The 14,508-nt window shown below is 46.8% G+C and overlaps 1 protein-coding gene across 1 annotated transcript; it reads left to right on the top strand.

Annotated features, from left to right (window-relative positions):
- Nucleotides 1-8,827: 8,827 nt before the first annotated feature.
- On the top strand, nt 8,828-12,955 carry LOC308152354 (type-2 angiotensin II receptor-like). The gene is made up of 2 exons (XM_080525318.1): nt 8,828-9,146; nt 10,010-12,955. Exon 2 carries the CDS (start codon nt 10,072-10,074, stop codon nt 11,410-11,412), a length of 1,341 nt encoding a protein of 446 aa, XP_080381444.1. The 5' UTR covers nt 8,828-9,146; nt 10,010-10,071; the 3' UTR covers nt 11,413-12,955.
- The last annotated feature ends 1,553 nt before the right edge of the window (nt 12,956-14,508 follow it).

The raw sequence follows: 14,508 nt of genomic DNA on the forward strand, positions 1-14,508 counted from the left end.
CTTAGAAGGGGTCTACAAAGAGGTCTACAAAGAGGTCTACAAAGAGGTCTACAAAGAGGTCTACAAATAGGTCTACAAAGAGGTCGACAAAGCCTGATGATAAATCTGTGGTGCCTTCGCCAGCTCTCTCACGGAACCACCAGCTCTCAGAATCAGAATCAGAATCACAATCACAATCAGAATCAGAATTTCTTTTATTACATCCAATGTACGGGTACACAAAAGTAACATTCGTAGGTTCAGGTTTTTCGACGTTGGCATCTTCCACCAACCAAAACTACCACTATCTATCCTATCATCCTACCTATCCTATCTATCCTATCTATCCTATCATCCTAACATCCTATATATCCTATCATCCTATCATCCTATCATCCTATCTATCATCCTATCAATCATCCTATCATCCTATCATCCTATCTATCCTATCATCCTCTCTATCATCCTATCATCCTATCATCCTCTCTATCCTATCATCCTATCTATCCTATCATCCTATCTATCCTATCATCCTATCATCCTATCATCCTGGAAGTGAAAACAATTGGACTCAGTTTATCACGAAGCTCTAAGGTTTATTACCGGGGACAGTTATGACACAGTTATGACACTCACCATTGCATACTGGACTCACAATTGGACTCAGTTTATCACTCAGCTCTAAGGTTTATTACCGGGGACAGTTATGACACTCACCATTGCATACTTTATGACAAGGTTGGCTGGCCCTCTCTTTCTCTGAGGCGCAGTTACCACTGGAACTTGTTCGTTTTCAAGGCCATCTGTGGCAAGCTTCCTCCTTATATCTCATCTTTATTGGACTGGAGTCTTGGTACTTATGTGACCAGATCTAATAGTTGGCTTTCTTTTCGGGTTCCGTATGCGCGTTCAGACCTGGGTAAAACAGCCTTTTTTATTGATGCCCCTAATACATGGAACACTCTGCAGCAAACTCTCCGGTTGGAGGTCCTCCCCTCTGCCTCTACCTTTAAACTCTTGGTGCAAAAACTGTATTCTACCGATTGCAATTTTTTTTATTTTTTTATTTTTTTTATCCTGTCTTGCTCACTGTTTGTTTGCCCTTGCTCACTGTTCTATTGTACACTCGACGTCACTGTAAATGAGGGTGACCTCAGTGCCTATCGAGTTTTAAATAAAGGTTTGAAATGAAATGAAATGAAATCCTATCTATCCTATCATCCTATCTATCCTATCATCCTATCTATCCTATCATCCTATCATCATATCTATCCTATCATCCTATCATCCTATCGTCCTATCATCCTATCTATCCTCTCTATCCTATCTATCCTATCATCCTATCATCCTATCATCCTATCTATCCTATCATCATATCTATCCTATCATCCTATCATCCTATCTATCCTATCATCCTATCATCCTATCATCCTATCATCCTATCATCCTATCATCCTATCTATCCTATCATCCTATCATCCTATCATCCTATCTATCCTATCATCCTATCATCCTCTCTATCCTATCTATCCTATCATCCTATCATCCTATCATCCTATCTATCCTATCATCCTATCTATCCTATCTATCCTATCATCCTATCATCCTATCTATCGATCTATCCTATCATCCTATCATCCTATCATCCTCTCTGTCCTATCATCCTATCTATCCTATCATCCTATCATCCTATCATCCTCTCTATCCTATCTATCCTATCATCCTATCATCCTATCTATCCTATCTATCCTATCATCCTATCATCCTATCTATCGATCTATCCTATCATCCTATCATCCTATCATCCTATCATCCTATCATCCTATCATCCTATCTATCCTATCATCCTATCATCCCATCTATCCTATCATCCTATCATCCTATCTATCCTATCATCCTATCATCCTATCATCCTATCATCCTATCTATCCTATCATCCTATCATCCTATCATCCTATCATCCTATCATCCTATCTATCCTATCATCCTATCATCCTATCATCCTATCTATCCTATCATCCTATCATCCTCTCTATCCTATCATCCTATCATCCTAACTAGCAGTGATGTGTGTGGAGGACTCCCTGACGGCTTGGATCCACAACTACCTCACAGACAGACGTCAGTATGTGAGACTGCAGGGCTGTCAGTCTGAGGTGGTGGTGTGCAACACCGGTGCCCCCCAGGGAACTGTTCTGTCACCCTTTCTCTTCACCCTCTATACCTCCGACTTCCAGTTTAGCTCCGACCAGTGCCACCTGCAGAAGTTTTCGGATGACTCCTCTATCGTCGGTTACATCACAGACGACAGGGATGAGGAGTACAGGGCCCTGGTGGAGAGCTTTGTGCAGTGGTGCGACACCAACTACCTTTTGCTTAACACCAGCAAAACAAAGGAGTTGGTGGTGGATTTTAGGAGGAAGAGAAGGACCCCAGCCCCCATCACCATCAAGGGGGTGGAAGTCGAGAGGGTGGACTCCTACAGGTACCTGGGAGTACAAATTAATAACAAACTGGACTGGACTGACAACACCGAGGCTCTTCTCAGGAAAGGGCAGAGCAGACTGTTTTTCCTGAGAAGGCTGAGGTCTTTCGGTGTCTGCAACAAGCTGCTGCGAATGTTTTATCAGTCGGTGGTTGCCAGCGTTCTGTTCTTCGCCGTGGCCTGCTGGGGTGGAAACATCTGTGCCAGGGATGCTGCGAAGCTAAACAAACTGGTGAAGAAGGCCAGCTCTGTGGTGGGGACCGGGCTGGACAGCCTAGAGGTGGTGGCAGAACAGAGGATGGGGAAAAAACTGGCGGCCATGCTGGCCAATCCCTCCCACCCGATGTACTGCGAGCTGGCGGGGATGAGGAGCAAGTTCAGCCACAGATTTGTTCTCCCCCGTCAAAGTACAAAAAGATTTGGACAGTCCTTTGTTCCAGCTGCACTCCGACTCTACAACCAGGCCCTGCAGGGTGGGGGAGACCTGGAGCTGGAACTTTGGAACTTGGAACTTTTTACTTATTGAGCCTGCACTGTTTTATGTATTTTATTGAATGTTTTCTGTCTGCCCTAACTAAGCTGTTTGACAACAAAATTTCCCCATTGGGGACAATAAAGGTTTTCAATTCAATTCAATCCTATCTATCCTATCATCCTATCTATCCTATCATCCTATCTATCCTATCATCCTATCTATCCTATCATCCTATCATCCTATCATCCTCTCTATCCTCTCTATCCTATCATCCTATCTATCCTATCATCCTATCATCCTATCTATCCTATCATCCTATCTATCCTATCATCCTATCTATCCTATCATCCTATCTATCCTATCATCCTATCTATCCTATCATCCTATCATCCTATCATCCTCTCTATCCTCTCTATCCTATCATCCTATCATCCTATCTATCCTATCATCCTATCATCCGATCATCCTATCATCCTATCATCCTATCTATCCTATCTATCCTATCATCCTATCATCCTATCATCCTATCTATCCTATCATCCTATCTATCCTATCATCCTATCTATCCTATCTATCCTATCATCCTATCTATCCTATCTATCCTATCTATCCTATCATCCTATCATCCTATCTATCCTATCATCCTATCATCCTATCATCCTATCATCCTATCTATCCTATCTATCCTATCATCCTATCATCCTATCATCCTATCATCCTATCTATCCTATCATCCTATCTATCCTATCATCCTATCATCCTATCATCCTATCATCCTATCTATCCTATCATCCTATCATCCTATCTATCCTATCTATCCTATCTATCCTATCATCCTATCATCCTATCATCCTATCTATCCTATCATCCTATCATCCTATCATCCTATCATCCTATCATCCTATCTATCCTATCTATCCTATCATCCTATCATCCTATCATCCTATCATCCTATCTATCCTATCATCCTATCATCCTATCTATCCTATCTATCCTATCTATCCTATCATCCTATCATCCTATCATCCTATCATCCTATCTATCCTATCATCCTATCTATCCTATCATCCTATCATCCTATCATCCTATCATCCTATCTATCCTATCTAGCCTATCATCCTATCATCCTATCATCCTATCATCCTATCATCCTATCATCCTATCATCCTATCTATCCTATCATCCTCTCATCATATCTATCCTATCATCCTATCATCCTATCATCCTATCATCCTCTCTATCCTATCATCCTATCTATCCTATCATCCTATCTATCCTATCTATCCTATCATCCTATCATCCTATCATCCTATCTATTCGACATTGGCAACTAATGAAACACCACTGGAGGGAATCTCCTCTCCTCCGCTGCGTCTCCCTCTCTCTCCCACTTGTTCTTTCTCTCTTTCTCATTCCACTTTCCTCCTCTTTTCTCCCTCTCTACCTCCTCTCCACTACATCTCCTCATCACTTCCTCTCTTTCTCTCTCCCTCTCTGGTCTCTCTCACTATCTCCTCTCCTGTCCTGTCCTCTCCTGTCCCCTCCTGTCCTCTCCTGTCCCCTCCTGTCCTCTCCTGTCCTCTCCTCTCTTCTCCTCCCCTCTCCTGTCCTGTCCTCTCCTGTCCTGTCCTGTCCTGTCCTGTCCTGTCCTGTCCTGTCCTGTCCTCTCCTGTCCTCTCCTGTCCCCTCCTGTCCTCTCCTCTCTTCTCCTCTCTTCTCCTCCCCTCTCCTGTCCTGTCCTGTCCTGTCCTGTCCTGTCCTGTCCTCTCTTCTCCTCTCTTCTCCTCTCTTCTCCTCTCTTCTCTTCTCCTCTCCTCTCCTGTCCTGTCCTGTCCTGTCCTGTCCTCTCCTGTCCCCTCCTGTCCTGTCCTCTCCTCTCTTCTCCTCTCCTCTCCTGTCTCCTGGAACCACCAGCTCTCAGAATCACAATCACAATCACAATCACAATCAGAATTTCTTTTATTACATCCAATGTACGGGTACACAAAAGTAAAATTTGTAGGTTCATGTTTTTCGACGTTGGCATCTTCCACCAACCAAAACTACCACTATCTATCCTATCTATCCTATCATCCTATCATCCTATCATCCTATCTATCCTATCATCCTATCATCCTATCTATCCTATCATCCTATCATCCTATCTATCCTATCATCCTATCATCCTCTCTATCCTATCATCCTCTCTATCCTATCATCCTATCTATCCTATCATCCTATCATCCTATCATCCTCTCTCTCCTATCATCCTATCTATCCTATCTATCCTATCATCCTATCTATCCTATCATCCTATCATCCTCTCTATCCTATCATCCTATCCATCCTATCATCCTATCATCCTATCTATCCTATCTATCCTATCATCCTATCTATCCTATCATCCTATCATCCTATCATCCTATCATCCTATCATCCTATCATCCTATCATCCTATCTATCCTATCATCCTATCTATCCTATCATCCTATCTATCTATCCTATCTATCCTATCATCCTATCATCCTATCTATCCTATCATCCTATCTATCCTATCATCCTATCATCCTATCATCCTATCATCCTATCTATCCTATCATCCTATCATCCTATCATCCTATCATCCTATCATCCTATCATCCTGGAAGTGAAAACAATTAGACTCAGTTTATCACGAAGCTCTAAGGTTTATTACCGGGGACAGTTATGACACAGTTATGACACTCACCATTGCATACTGGACTCACAATTGGACTCAGTTTATCACTCAGCTCTAAGGTTTATTACCGGGGACAGTTATGACACTCACCATTGCATACTTTATGACAAGGTTGGCTGGCCCTCTCTTTCTCTGAGGCGCAGTTACCACTGGAACTTGTTCGTTTTCAAGGCCATCTGTGGCAAGCTTCCTCCTTATATCTCATCTTTATTGGACTGGAGTCTTGGTACTTATGTGACCAGATCTAATAGTTGGCTTTCTTTTCGGGTTCCGTATGCGCGTTCAGACCTGGGTAAAACAGCCTTTTTTATTGATGCCCCCTAATACATGGAACACTCTGCAGCAAACTCTCCGGTTGGAGGTCCTCCCCTCTGCCTCTACCTTTAAACTCTTGGTGCAAAAACTGTATTCTACCGATTGCAATTATTTTTAATTTTTTAATTTTTTATCCTGTCTTGCTCACTGTTTGTTTGCCCTTGCTCACTGTTCTATTGTACACTCGACGTCACTGTAAATGAGGGTGACCTCAGTGCCTATCGAGTTTTAAATAAAGCTTTGAAATGAAATGAAAATGAAATCCTATCTATCCTATCATCCTATCATCCTATCTATCCTATCATCCTATCTATCCTATTATGATATCATCCTATCATCCTATCATCCTATCTATCCTATCTATCCTATCTATCCTATCATCCTATCATCCTATCTATCCTATCTATCCTATCTATCCTACATATCCTCTCATCCTATCATCCTATCATCCTATCTATCCTATCTATCCTATCATCCTATCATCCTATCATCCTATCTATCCTATCTATCCTATCTATCCTATCATCCTATCATCCTATCTATCCTATCATCCTATCATCCTATCATCCTATCAATCCTATCATCCTATCTATCCTATCATCCTATCATCCTATCATCCTATCATCCTATCTATCCTATCATCCTATCTATCCTATCATCCTATCATCCTATCATCCTATCAATCCTATCATCCTATCTATCCTATCTATCCTATTATCCTATCATCCTATCTATCCTATCATCCTATCATCCTATCATCCTATCTATCCTATCATCCTATCTATCCTATCATCCTATCATCCTATCTATCCTATCATCCTATCATCCTATCATCCTATCCTCCTATCATCCTATCATCCGATCTATCCTATCATCCTATCTATCCTATCATCCTATCATCCTATCTATCCTATCATCCTATCATCCTATCATCCTATCATCCTATCTATCCTATCATCCTATCTATCCTATCATCCTATCATCCTATCTATCCTATCTATCCTATCATCCTATCTATCCTATCATCCTATCTATTCGACATTGGCAACTCCCATCATCCTCTACTGTACTTCAAGTGTCTTTACACAGGGCAGGCTCTGGGACAGGACAGTGTGTTGTTGGATCTGACATCACACCATGGGAGGACAGGCTCATTGTAACGTGTGGAACGGAACGGAAACACACACGTGTTCGACATGATCCCTCACTCTGTCCTGTGTGTTCCAACGTGGCTGGTCGGAGGATGCTGAGTGTAGTGCTGCTGTGTGTAGTGTGTGTGTATGTAGCGTTGTCACAGTGAGGGAGACGTGGCTGATTGAAGTCTGTGGATCAAGGGACTCTGAAGGAGGACGCAAACACGTGGATTCCGACACGCACACACTCACACACGCGCGCTTGCATGCATGCACGCACACACACACACACACACACACACACAAACACGCGCACGCACACACATAAGCACACACGTAAGTGCACACCCACACACACACACACACATATATTGATCAAAGGAGTTGTGATGTAACTTGGCTCAGAGCTGTAAACACATCCCTCATTAAGTTTCACAGGCCTAATGAAAAACCACTGGAGGGAATCTCCTCTCCTCCGCTGCGTCTCCCTCTCTCTCCCACTTGTTCTTTCTCTCTTTCTCATTCCACTTTCCTCCTCTTTTCTCCCTCTCTACCTCCTCTCCACTACATCTCCTCATCTCTTTCTCTCTCCCTCTCTGGTCTCTCTCACTAATCTCCTCTCCTGTCCTGTCCTGTCCTGACCTGTCCTGTCCTGTCCTGTCATGTCCTGTCCTGTCCTGTCCTGTCCTGTCCTGTCCTGTCCTCTCCTGTTCTCTCCTGTCCTCTCCTCTCTTCTCCTCTCTTCTCCTCTCTGTCCTGTCCCGTCCCCTCCTGTCCTGTCCTGTCCTCTCCTCTCCTCTCATCTCTCCTCTCCTGTCCTCTCCTCTCCATCCCCTCATTTCTCCCTCTCCTCCTCCTCTCTGCTCTACTCACTCATATGCCTGAGCGGGTCCACTTCCGTTAGGCCTGTGTAAATATTTCCCATGGCTTATCTGACTGCTGACAGTGAGAATATCACACATTCATAACAAACCCAGAAGCACGTCTAATTAACACACAGTCTCCATTCCTCTGAGGCCAGGGGAAGAACAGCATGGAGGCAACTTCCTCCACAGAACCACACCAGACAGTATCAGACACAGACCTGTGTCCTGTCATGGCTTTAGGTATGTGTCTGTGTGTGTGTGTGTGTGTGTGTGTGTGTGTGTGTGTGTGTGTGTGTGTGTGTGCGCGGTAGGACTGTGTAGTGCTCAGGTCACCAGAGACACTGTGTGTGTGTGTGTGTGTGTGTGTGTGTGTGTGTGTGTGTGTAGTAGGACTGTGCACAGTTCGCCAAACACACAGATAGATAACATTCTGGACTGTTGAGCCCCAGCTAGGTCGGACCCTCATAACACTGACAGAGACTGTCACACATCTTGATTTGATTTCTCACTTTCTCAGCCTTTCCCTTTCAGTGTGTATGTGTGTGTGTGTGTGTGTGTGTGTGCGTGTGTGTGTACGTGCGTGTATGTGTGTGTGCGTGCGTGCGTGTGAGTGTGCATGTGAGAGTTAGTTATTAAGAGAGAAAGAGAGAAAGAGAGAGAGAGAGAGAAAGGGAGAAAGAAGAGAAAGAAGGGGAGGATTAATCATGGAACAGTGACACTCCTCCTCCTCCCCCTCCTCCTCCTCCTCCCCCCCCTCTCCTCTGTGTGTCTGGCATGTGTCCAGCGAGTATCCAGCCCCTGAAGAGGATGAAGATGATGATGATGGACAGATGATGATGCTGTACGATGGGAGCTACTCCCACCTGGTCTCTGACCGCCAGGGGGCCTCTGAGGGGGTATAAGACCCCAGCCAACAGCCCATCCCTCCTCAGACCCTCTCCTCTGAGCCTCAGCCTCCACACGGTCCCGGGACACAGCCTCAGAAGGAGGAGGACACTCAGGGAACAGCAGCGTAGCTCCACACCGCTAGAGAGAGAGAAGCTCACCCAGAGCAGAACACCCACAAGCTGGTGACACTACCAGGGGAGGGACAAGGACCAAGCAGACCCCCCCTCTGGAGAGAGACTCTCTGATCCACCAGACGTCCTTCAAGCAGGACGGAACAGGGACTAGAAGCTCACACACACACTGGGAGGTAACCATTTTTGGGGGGGTTTTTTACTTTCAGAATAGGGTTCCCTTTGGAGTTCATGTTCTCCGGCGTTTATGATGTAGATCTGTTGGAATGTGTGTTGTGCCGCTGCCTCTGCCTCTGTTACCGCGCTGCTGTTGTCGCCTAGGGCAAGTTGGATTGTAGTCGGGTTGTTATGGTAAACGCTCTCAAGATGGGAATTGTAAAGCTCATGACGGATGGGTTGCATTATTCAGAGCGGATGAATTATATCGTGAACTGTCGTTCCTGGAGGTAGTCAGGAGGGACTTCTAAAGAATCATACAGTGTATCAGTATTTATCCTCTGATGTTGCGTGTGAAGAAAGAGAGAGACTAGGGGATAGTGTTGAAGGCCACGCCAGCCAGTTTGCTTCCTGGGTTTTTCTTGAAAAATTAAATACTCAAAGGACAGAAACACAAGAGTTGTGACATTAATCATTCACAGAGATATTTTGGCCAGATATAGCTCGGAGCAATTCTCTGAAAGATGTGTCAAAGGTTGTTTGACTCGGCCCCAAGGACAACATGAAGGGGTACGGAGGGTTATATTTGACTCTGGGCACTAACCTAAAAATACACTTGCCACGTCAAATTTCTGTGCTCTCTCTCATTCTCTGAAATGCCATCCATCACAGCATCTAGAAAGTCATTTTTAGAAAATACAAAATACACACATATACCTTGACCTACACGGTAATTTTCAGACTTGAATTATTGCAGAGTACAGGTACCAGACAACGAAATGCTGCTGTTCTATACTGGATTATGAATTGACTTTTGTTTTATAGCCGCTGTAAAAAGCACCATGAGCCGCTCCGCTGAATGACTAAATGTGTTCCCTTTCAGCTGGACGACAGTGAGCAGAGTACAGCCAAGAGTGTGAGTTAGAACCACGACACGCTCCAACCATGACGGCATCCAGCAACCTCTCCCTCCTCAGCTCATCTCTCTACCCCTTCTCCACAACCACATCCCTCCCCCTCGACTTCAACTCCTCCTCCTCTTCGCTCCCCTGCCCAGACCCCCCCTCCCTAGACCTCCCGACCCTCATCCCCGCCCTCTATGGCCTGATCTGCGTCCTGGGCACGGTGGGCAACACCCTGGCTGTGTGTGTGTTGGCGCAGGGAGGAGGGGGCGGGGGCCGGAGGACAGTGGCCAACACCTTCATGTTGAACCTGTGTGTGTCCGACCTCTTATTCCTCCTCTCCCTGCCCCTCTGGGCCGTCTACTACTCCCTGGGCTACCATTGGCCGTTCGGCCGTCTGGCCTGCAAGATCTGCGGAGGCCTGTTGTCCCTCAACCTCTACGCCTCCATCTTCTTCATCACCTGCATGAGCGTGGACCGCTACCTGGCCATCGTGCATCCGCTGCGCTCGCAGAGCGCGCGCGACCCGCGCCGCGCTCGCCTCGCGTGCGCGCTGGTGTGGCTCCTGGCGTGCGCCGTCTCGGCCCCCACCCTGGCGATGAGGGACACCTACGAGGTGGTGGAGTGGGGGGTGGAGGCATGCGTGATCCTCCATCACAGCCATGGGTGGTTCCTGGGCCTGGCGTGGATGAAGATCCTGTTGGGCTTCCTGCTCCCTATGACGGTCATCTCCTCCTGCTACTGCGCCATCGCCAGACATCTGCTGGGGGGGTACGGGTCAGGGTCGGGGTCGCGGTCGGGGTCAGGCCTGGGGGCCAAACGCAGATCCCTAGAGCCCTCCGACAGACCCCCCAACCCCAGCAGTAAGCCCCTAGAGTCCTCTCTTGTAAACCCCTCTTGTAAACCGGACCCCTCCTCCAGAGCCTCTGTCCCCAACCCCAGCTCCAACCCCAGTGGAGAGAGACCCCTGGAGGGCAAAGGCCTGGAGGGCAGAGGGCTGGAGAGAGTGTTGTGGACCGTAGCGGCGGTCGTCCTGGCCTTCTTCCTGTGCTGGTTCCCCTTCCACTGTGTGACCGTGTTGGACGTGCTGCTGAGCCTGGGCTGGGTGGAGGGCTGCTGGCCGGAGTGGGCCGTGTCCACCCTGCTGCCCCTCACCCTCTGCCTGGGCTTCTCCAACTCGGCCATCAACCCTGTCCTCTACTGCTTCCTGGGGAACCACTTCCGGGACCGCCTGGGAGGGCTGTGGAGGGGCCGGTGTGTGAGGGCCCAGGGGGAGGGCCAGAGTCAGAAGAGAGGCTCCTTCAGCACCAGACTCAGCTCCTTCTCCAGGAAACTCAGTGACCTCAAGGACCTAGGGCCCCTGGAGGTCCCCGGCCTTGCCTAGAGACCCCCAGCCACCCCCCCCCCCCACCCAGTGTAGAGAGAGACCAAGGCCTTGCCTAGAGCCCCCAGATCTCTAGATGTGACCCCCAGCCACATCTAGAGACCCCCCCCCAAGTTTAGAGAGAGACCGAGGCCGTGCTTAGAGACCCCCAGATAGGGGAGGAGCTCTGGGGAAATGACTGACCCTCTGCTGCCCCCTATTGGCCCTCCTGGGTGGGTGGCCTCCACTCTCTGACTGGCGCTGCTGGTCACATTATGCCTCATCAGCTGTAACTGTGTGGTGCTGAGCCAGAGTTAGTCATTGACTGAGTGAAATTCCTGGGGGTGAGATGAACACAGAGCTGATGACATAGTGAGACCCTGAAGTGGATTACCTAGCCACCAGGGTTTGTATCAGGGGGAGGCTGGTGGAGGTGGGAATGGGAATGGGAGGACGGGCTCATTGTAATTCCTCACTCCGTTTCATGCATTACAATGAGACGTTCTGATTTCTGATCTTGTGTATTGCCTGTTGGACATGACAGAGTCATTTGACAATGTTTTGTGAACGGGTCGGGTATGCATAACTTGTATTATTCTGTATTATTCTGTATAGTTCCACTCAACAAATGAACATTTGTTGTTATTATACTTTACACTTCTGAAATGTAGTCCAAAATCAAATCAATAAAAACCCACAATCATTCCACTACCATATGGTTGCTGCTGTTACTTTGTTGAATTAGGATGGAAGTTATTATGGTAAGGTGCTGCAGAGTTATTAACTGTTGCTGCAGCAGCTGTGTGTGTGTGTGTGTGTGTATGTGTGTGTGTGTGTGTGTGTGTGTGTGTGTGTGTGTGTGTGTGCGTGTGTGTGCGTGTGTGTGTGTGCGTGTGTGTGTATGTGTGTGTGTGTACACTCCGCCAGTAAGGGAGACGCCTAGGATTAGACCAAGCAGATGGCTGGTTAGTCTAACTCTGCCTCTCCTTCCCTCCCTCCCTCACACCCCTCTCTCTCTACCCTCACACAGCCTCAAATTCTACACAGCCCACACGGAAAACATAATCTCATACTAATGTTGTATTAATGCATTCCTGTCCCGACATTCTGGTTTGACATTCACCTCTCACTGAGCTGCCGGCGGATCGATGCTCTATCTGAATCTGATCTGTGCCCAGTATTGGATCAGCTGTTGAATCCCCATTGATTCCTCTGTCCTTGGCTCACAGGGAGTTGTAGTAGTGAATGTGAGACAGACATTCAGTATAATGCCCTCTCTTCTGTGGAGTAGCCCTAACTAGCTCTTAGCACTGTATTCTCCTTGATTAATCATCATACTTGAATGATCCTGTGGATTATTCCTAATTTGAATTGTACTTGAACTAAGACATATTGTATGTAAATATCTTTGATTGAACATTAAAGGCATTGATTGAACAGTAGAAAGTAATTATTAACAACTGCGGGGGTTATGTAACCACGGTGTCACAGACACATGCCAAACGTTCTTCATGTGTCTGTGAGAACAGCACAGAAGATCACCGGCGCCCCCCTCCCCTCTCTGGAGGAGCTGTACAACACACGCTGTCTCAGGAGGGCCTCCAAGATCTCCAAGGACCCGACCCACCCTGGGCACGTACACTTTGTCAAGCTGCCCTCGAACAGGAGGTACAGGACCCCGGCCGCTAAGACAAACAGACTGAAGGACTGCTTCTACCACAGGGCCGTCAAGGCCCTGAACACAGAAAAGGCCTAAGTTCTGGGCCCAGGACAGTCCGGACGGATTGTATGGCAGCTAGTGCTGAGGCACAAACATGTACATTTTCAAGCCTGCAAACTGTGACACTTTAAAATAATGTGAAAAAATACTTTTTGTGCAATATGACAACCCTAGTTGACTATCTGTGCAGTATAGTACAGTGGATTGTGTACATAGCCTTTATTGATGTAAACCAGCTCCTTACCTTCTTGTGATTTTATGCATCTATGCTTTTTCTAAAATGTGTTTTCTTTTTCCTTTCCTAACACCAGGGGAGCCACCCCTCCTAAATTTCGTTGTTTGGTACCTGTACTGTAGCAATGACAAATAAAGTCCATTCCATTCCATTCCATTCCATATAAATTCTCCTTGATACTGCACCGCCTTTTACAGCCACTGGAGGGCGCTGGGGGTCTATGGATTCGGTGACTGAGGCCATCGCTTGTTCATAATCACAGAACACAGAGGAAGCAAGAGGCTGACTCCAGTCTCTGCGTCTCAATTATCCACCCTGTTCCCTTTACACCTGCTCACCCCTTTACATGGGGTGATTTAATTAAAAGGCATAGGATTGGCGTAACCATGGACTTGTACACCAATCCCATGCTTTAAATCAATGTGGGGAAGTGGGCAAGTGTACACTTCCGAGAAAAGGGTGTGGAATTGGTAAACGAATAATGGAACAATCTGACAATTAAATGTATCATAGGCCATGTTGAAGTTGGCGAGGCTGTGCCCAGAGGAACCATGCTAGTGGAAACAAAACCTTCTCAAAGTAGTTTCCTGATTTGTATGAAGGCGTAGTGTGGCAGTTAAACCTTTGATTTCCACCGAGATTACACAGGAGATAGACGGGTGCAGAATAAACGTTTTCCCTGCATTAGTGTGAAACTGTCATTTCCCTCCACGCGTACGCTCTCTATTGCTGTGGAAATGTTTGGTTTCAGTCTTTTGATGTTATTTCCTGCAGAACAATGCAGAAGCACAATCTAGTCTTGTTTGTGGTGTAAAAGTGAGAGGGAGAGAGAACGAGCAAGAGAGAGGGAGGGGTGTCTGTACTCTGAGGTTAAAGGTTAAGGTAGAGGAAGAGTGCTTTGACTACTCAGACGTTAAAGAAACAGAGAGAGAAAGAAAGAGAGAGAGAGACAGAGAGAGAGAGGACTGACTTGCCTGCTCTATGCCATAGAGCTAAGTGCATTTCAAATAGACGAGGGTGAGATAGTGGCGAGGAGCCTTGCCTGTGTTCTAGAGGTGATAGGCCTAGCGTCTGTTCAGCGCTTCGCAGGTAGAGAGCTGCCATCGGAGGACGGAGCTGTGCAGAGCCGAGCAGCCTCCAGACAGACAGGTATAGGCTGATG

This window comes from Nansenia antarctica (genome assembly GCF_963989245.1).
Source record: "Nansenia antarctica genome assembly, chromosome: 3".
Taxonomy (NCBI): Eukaryota; Metazoa; Chordata; class Actinopteri; order Argentiniformes; family Microstomatidae; genus Nansenia; species Nansenia antarctica.

What these genes read in the sequence shown, in the direction of transcription:
- LOC308152354 (XM_080525318.1), top strand. Translation starts at nt 10,072, where the DNA reads ATGACGGCATCCAGCAACCTCTCCCTCCTCAGCTCATCTCTCTACCCC.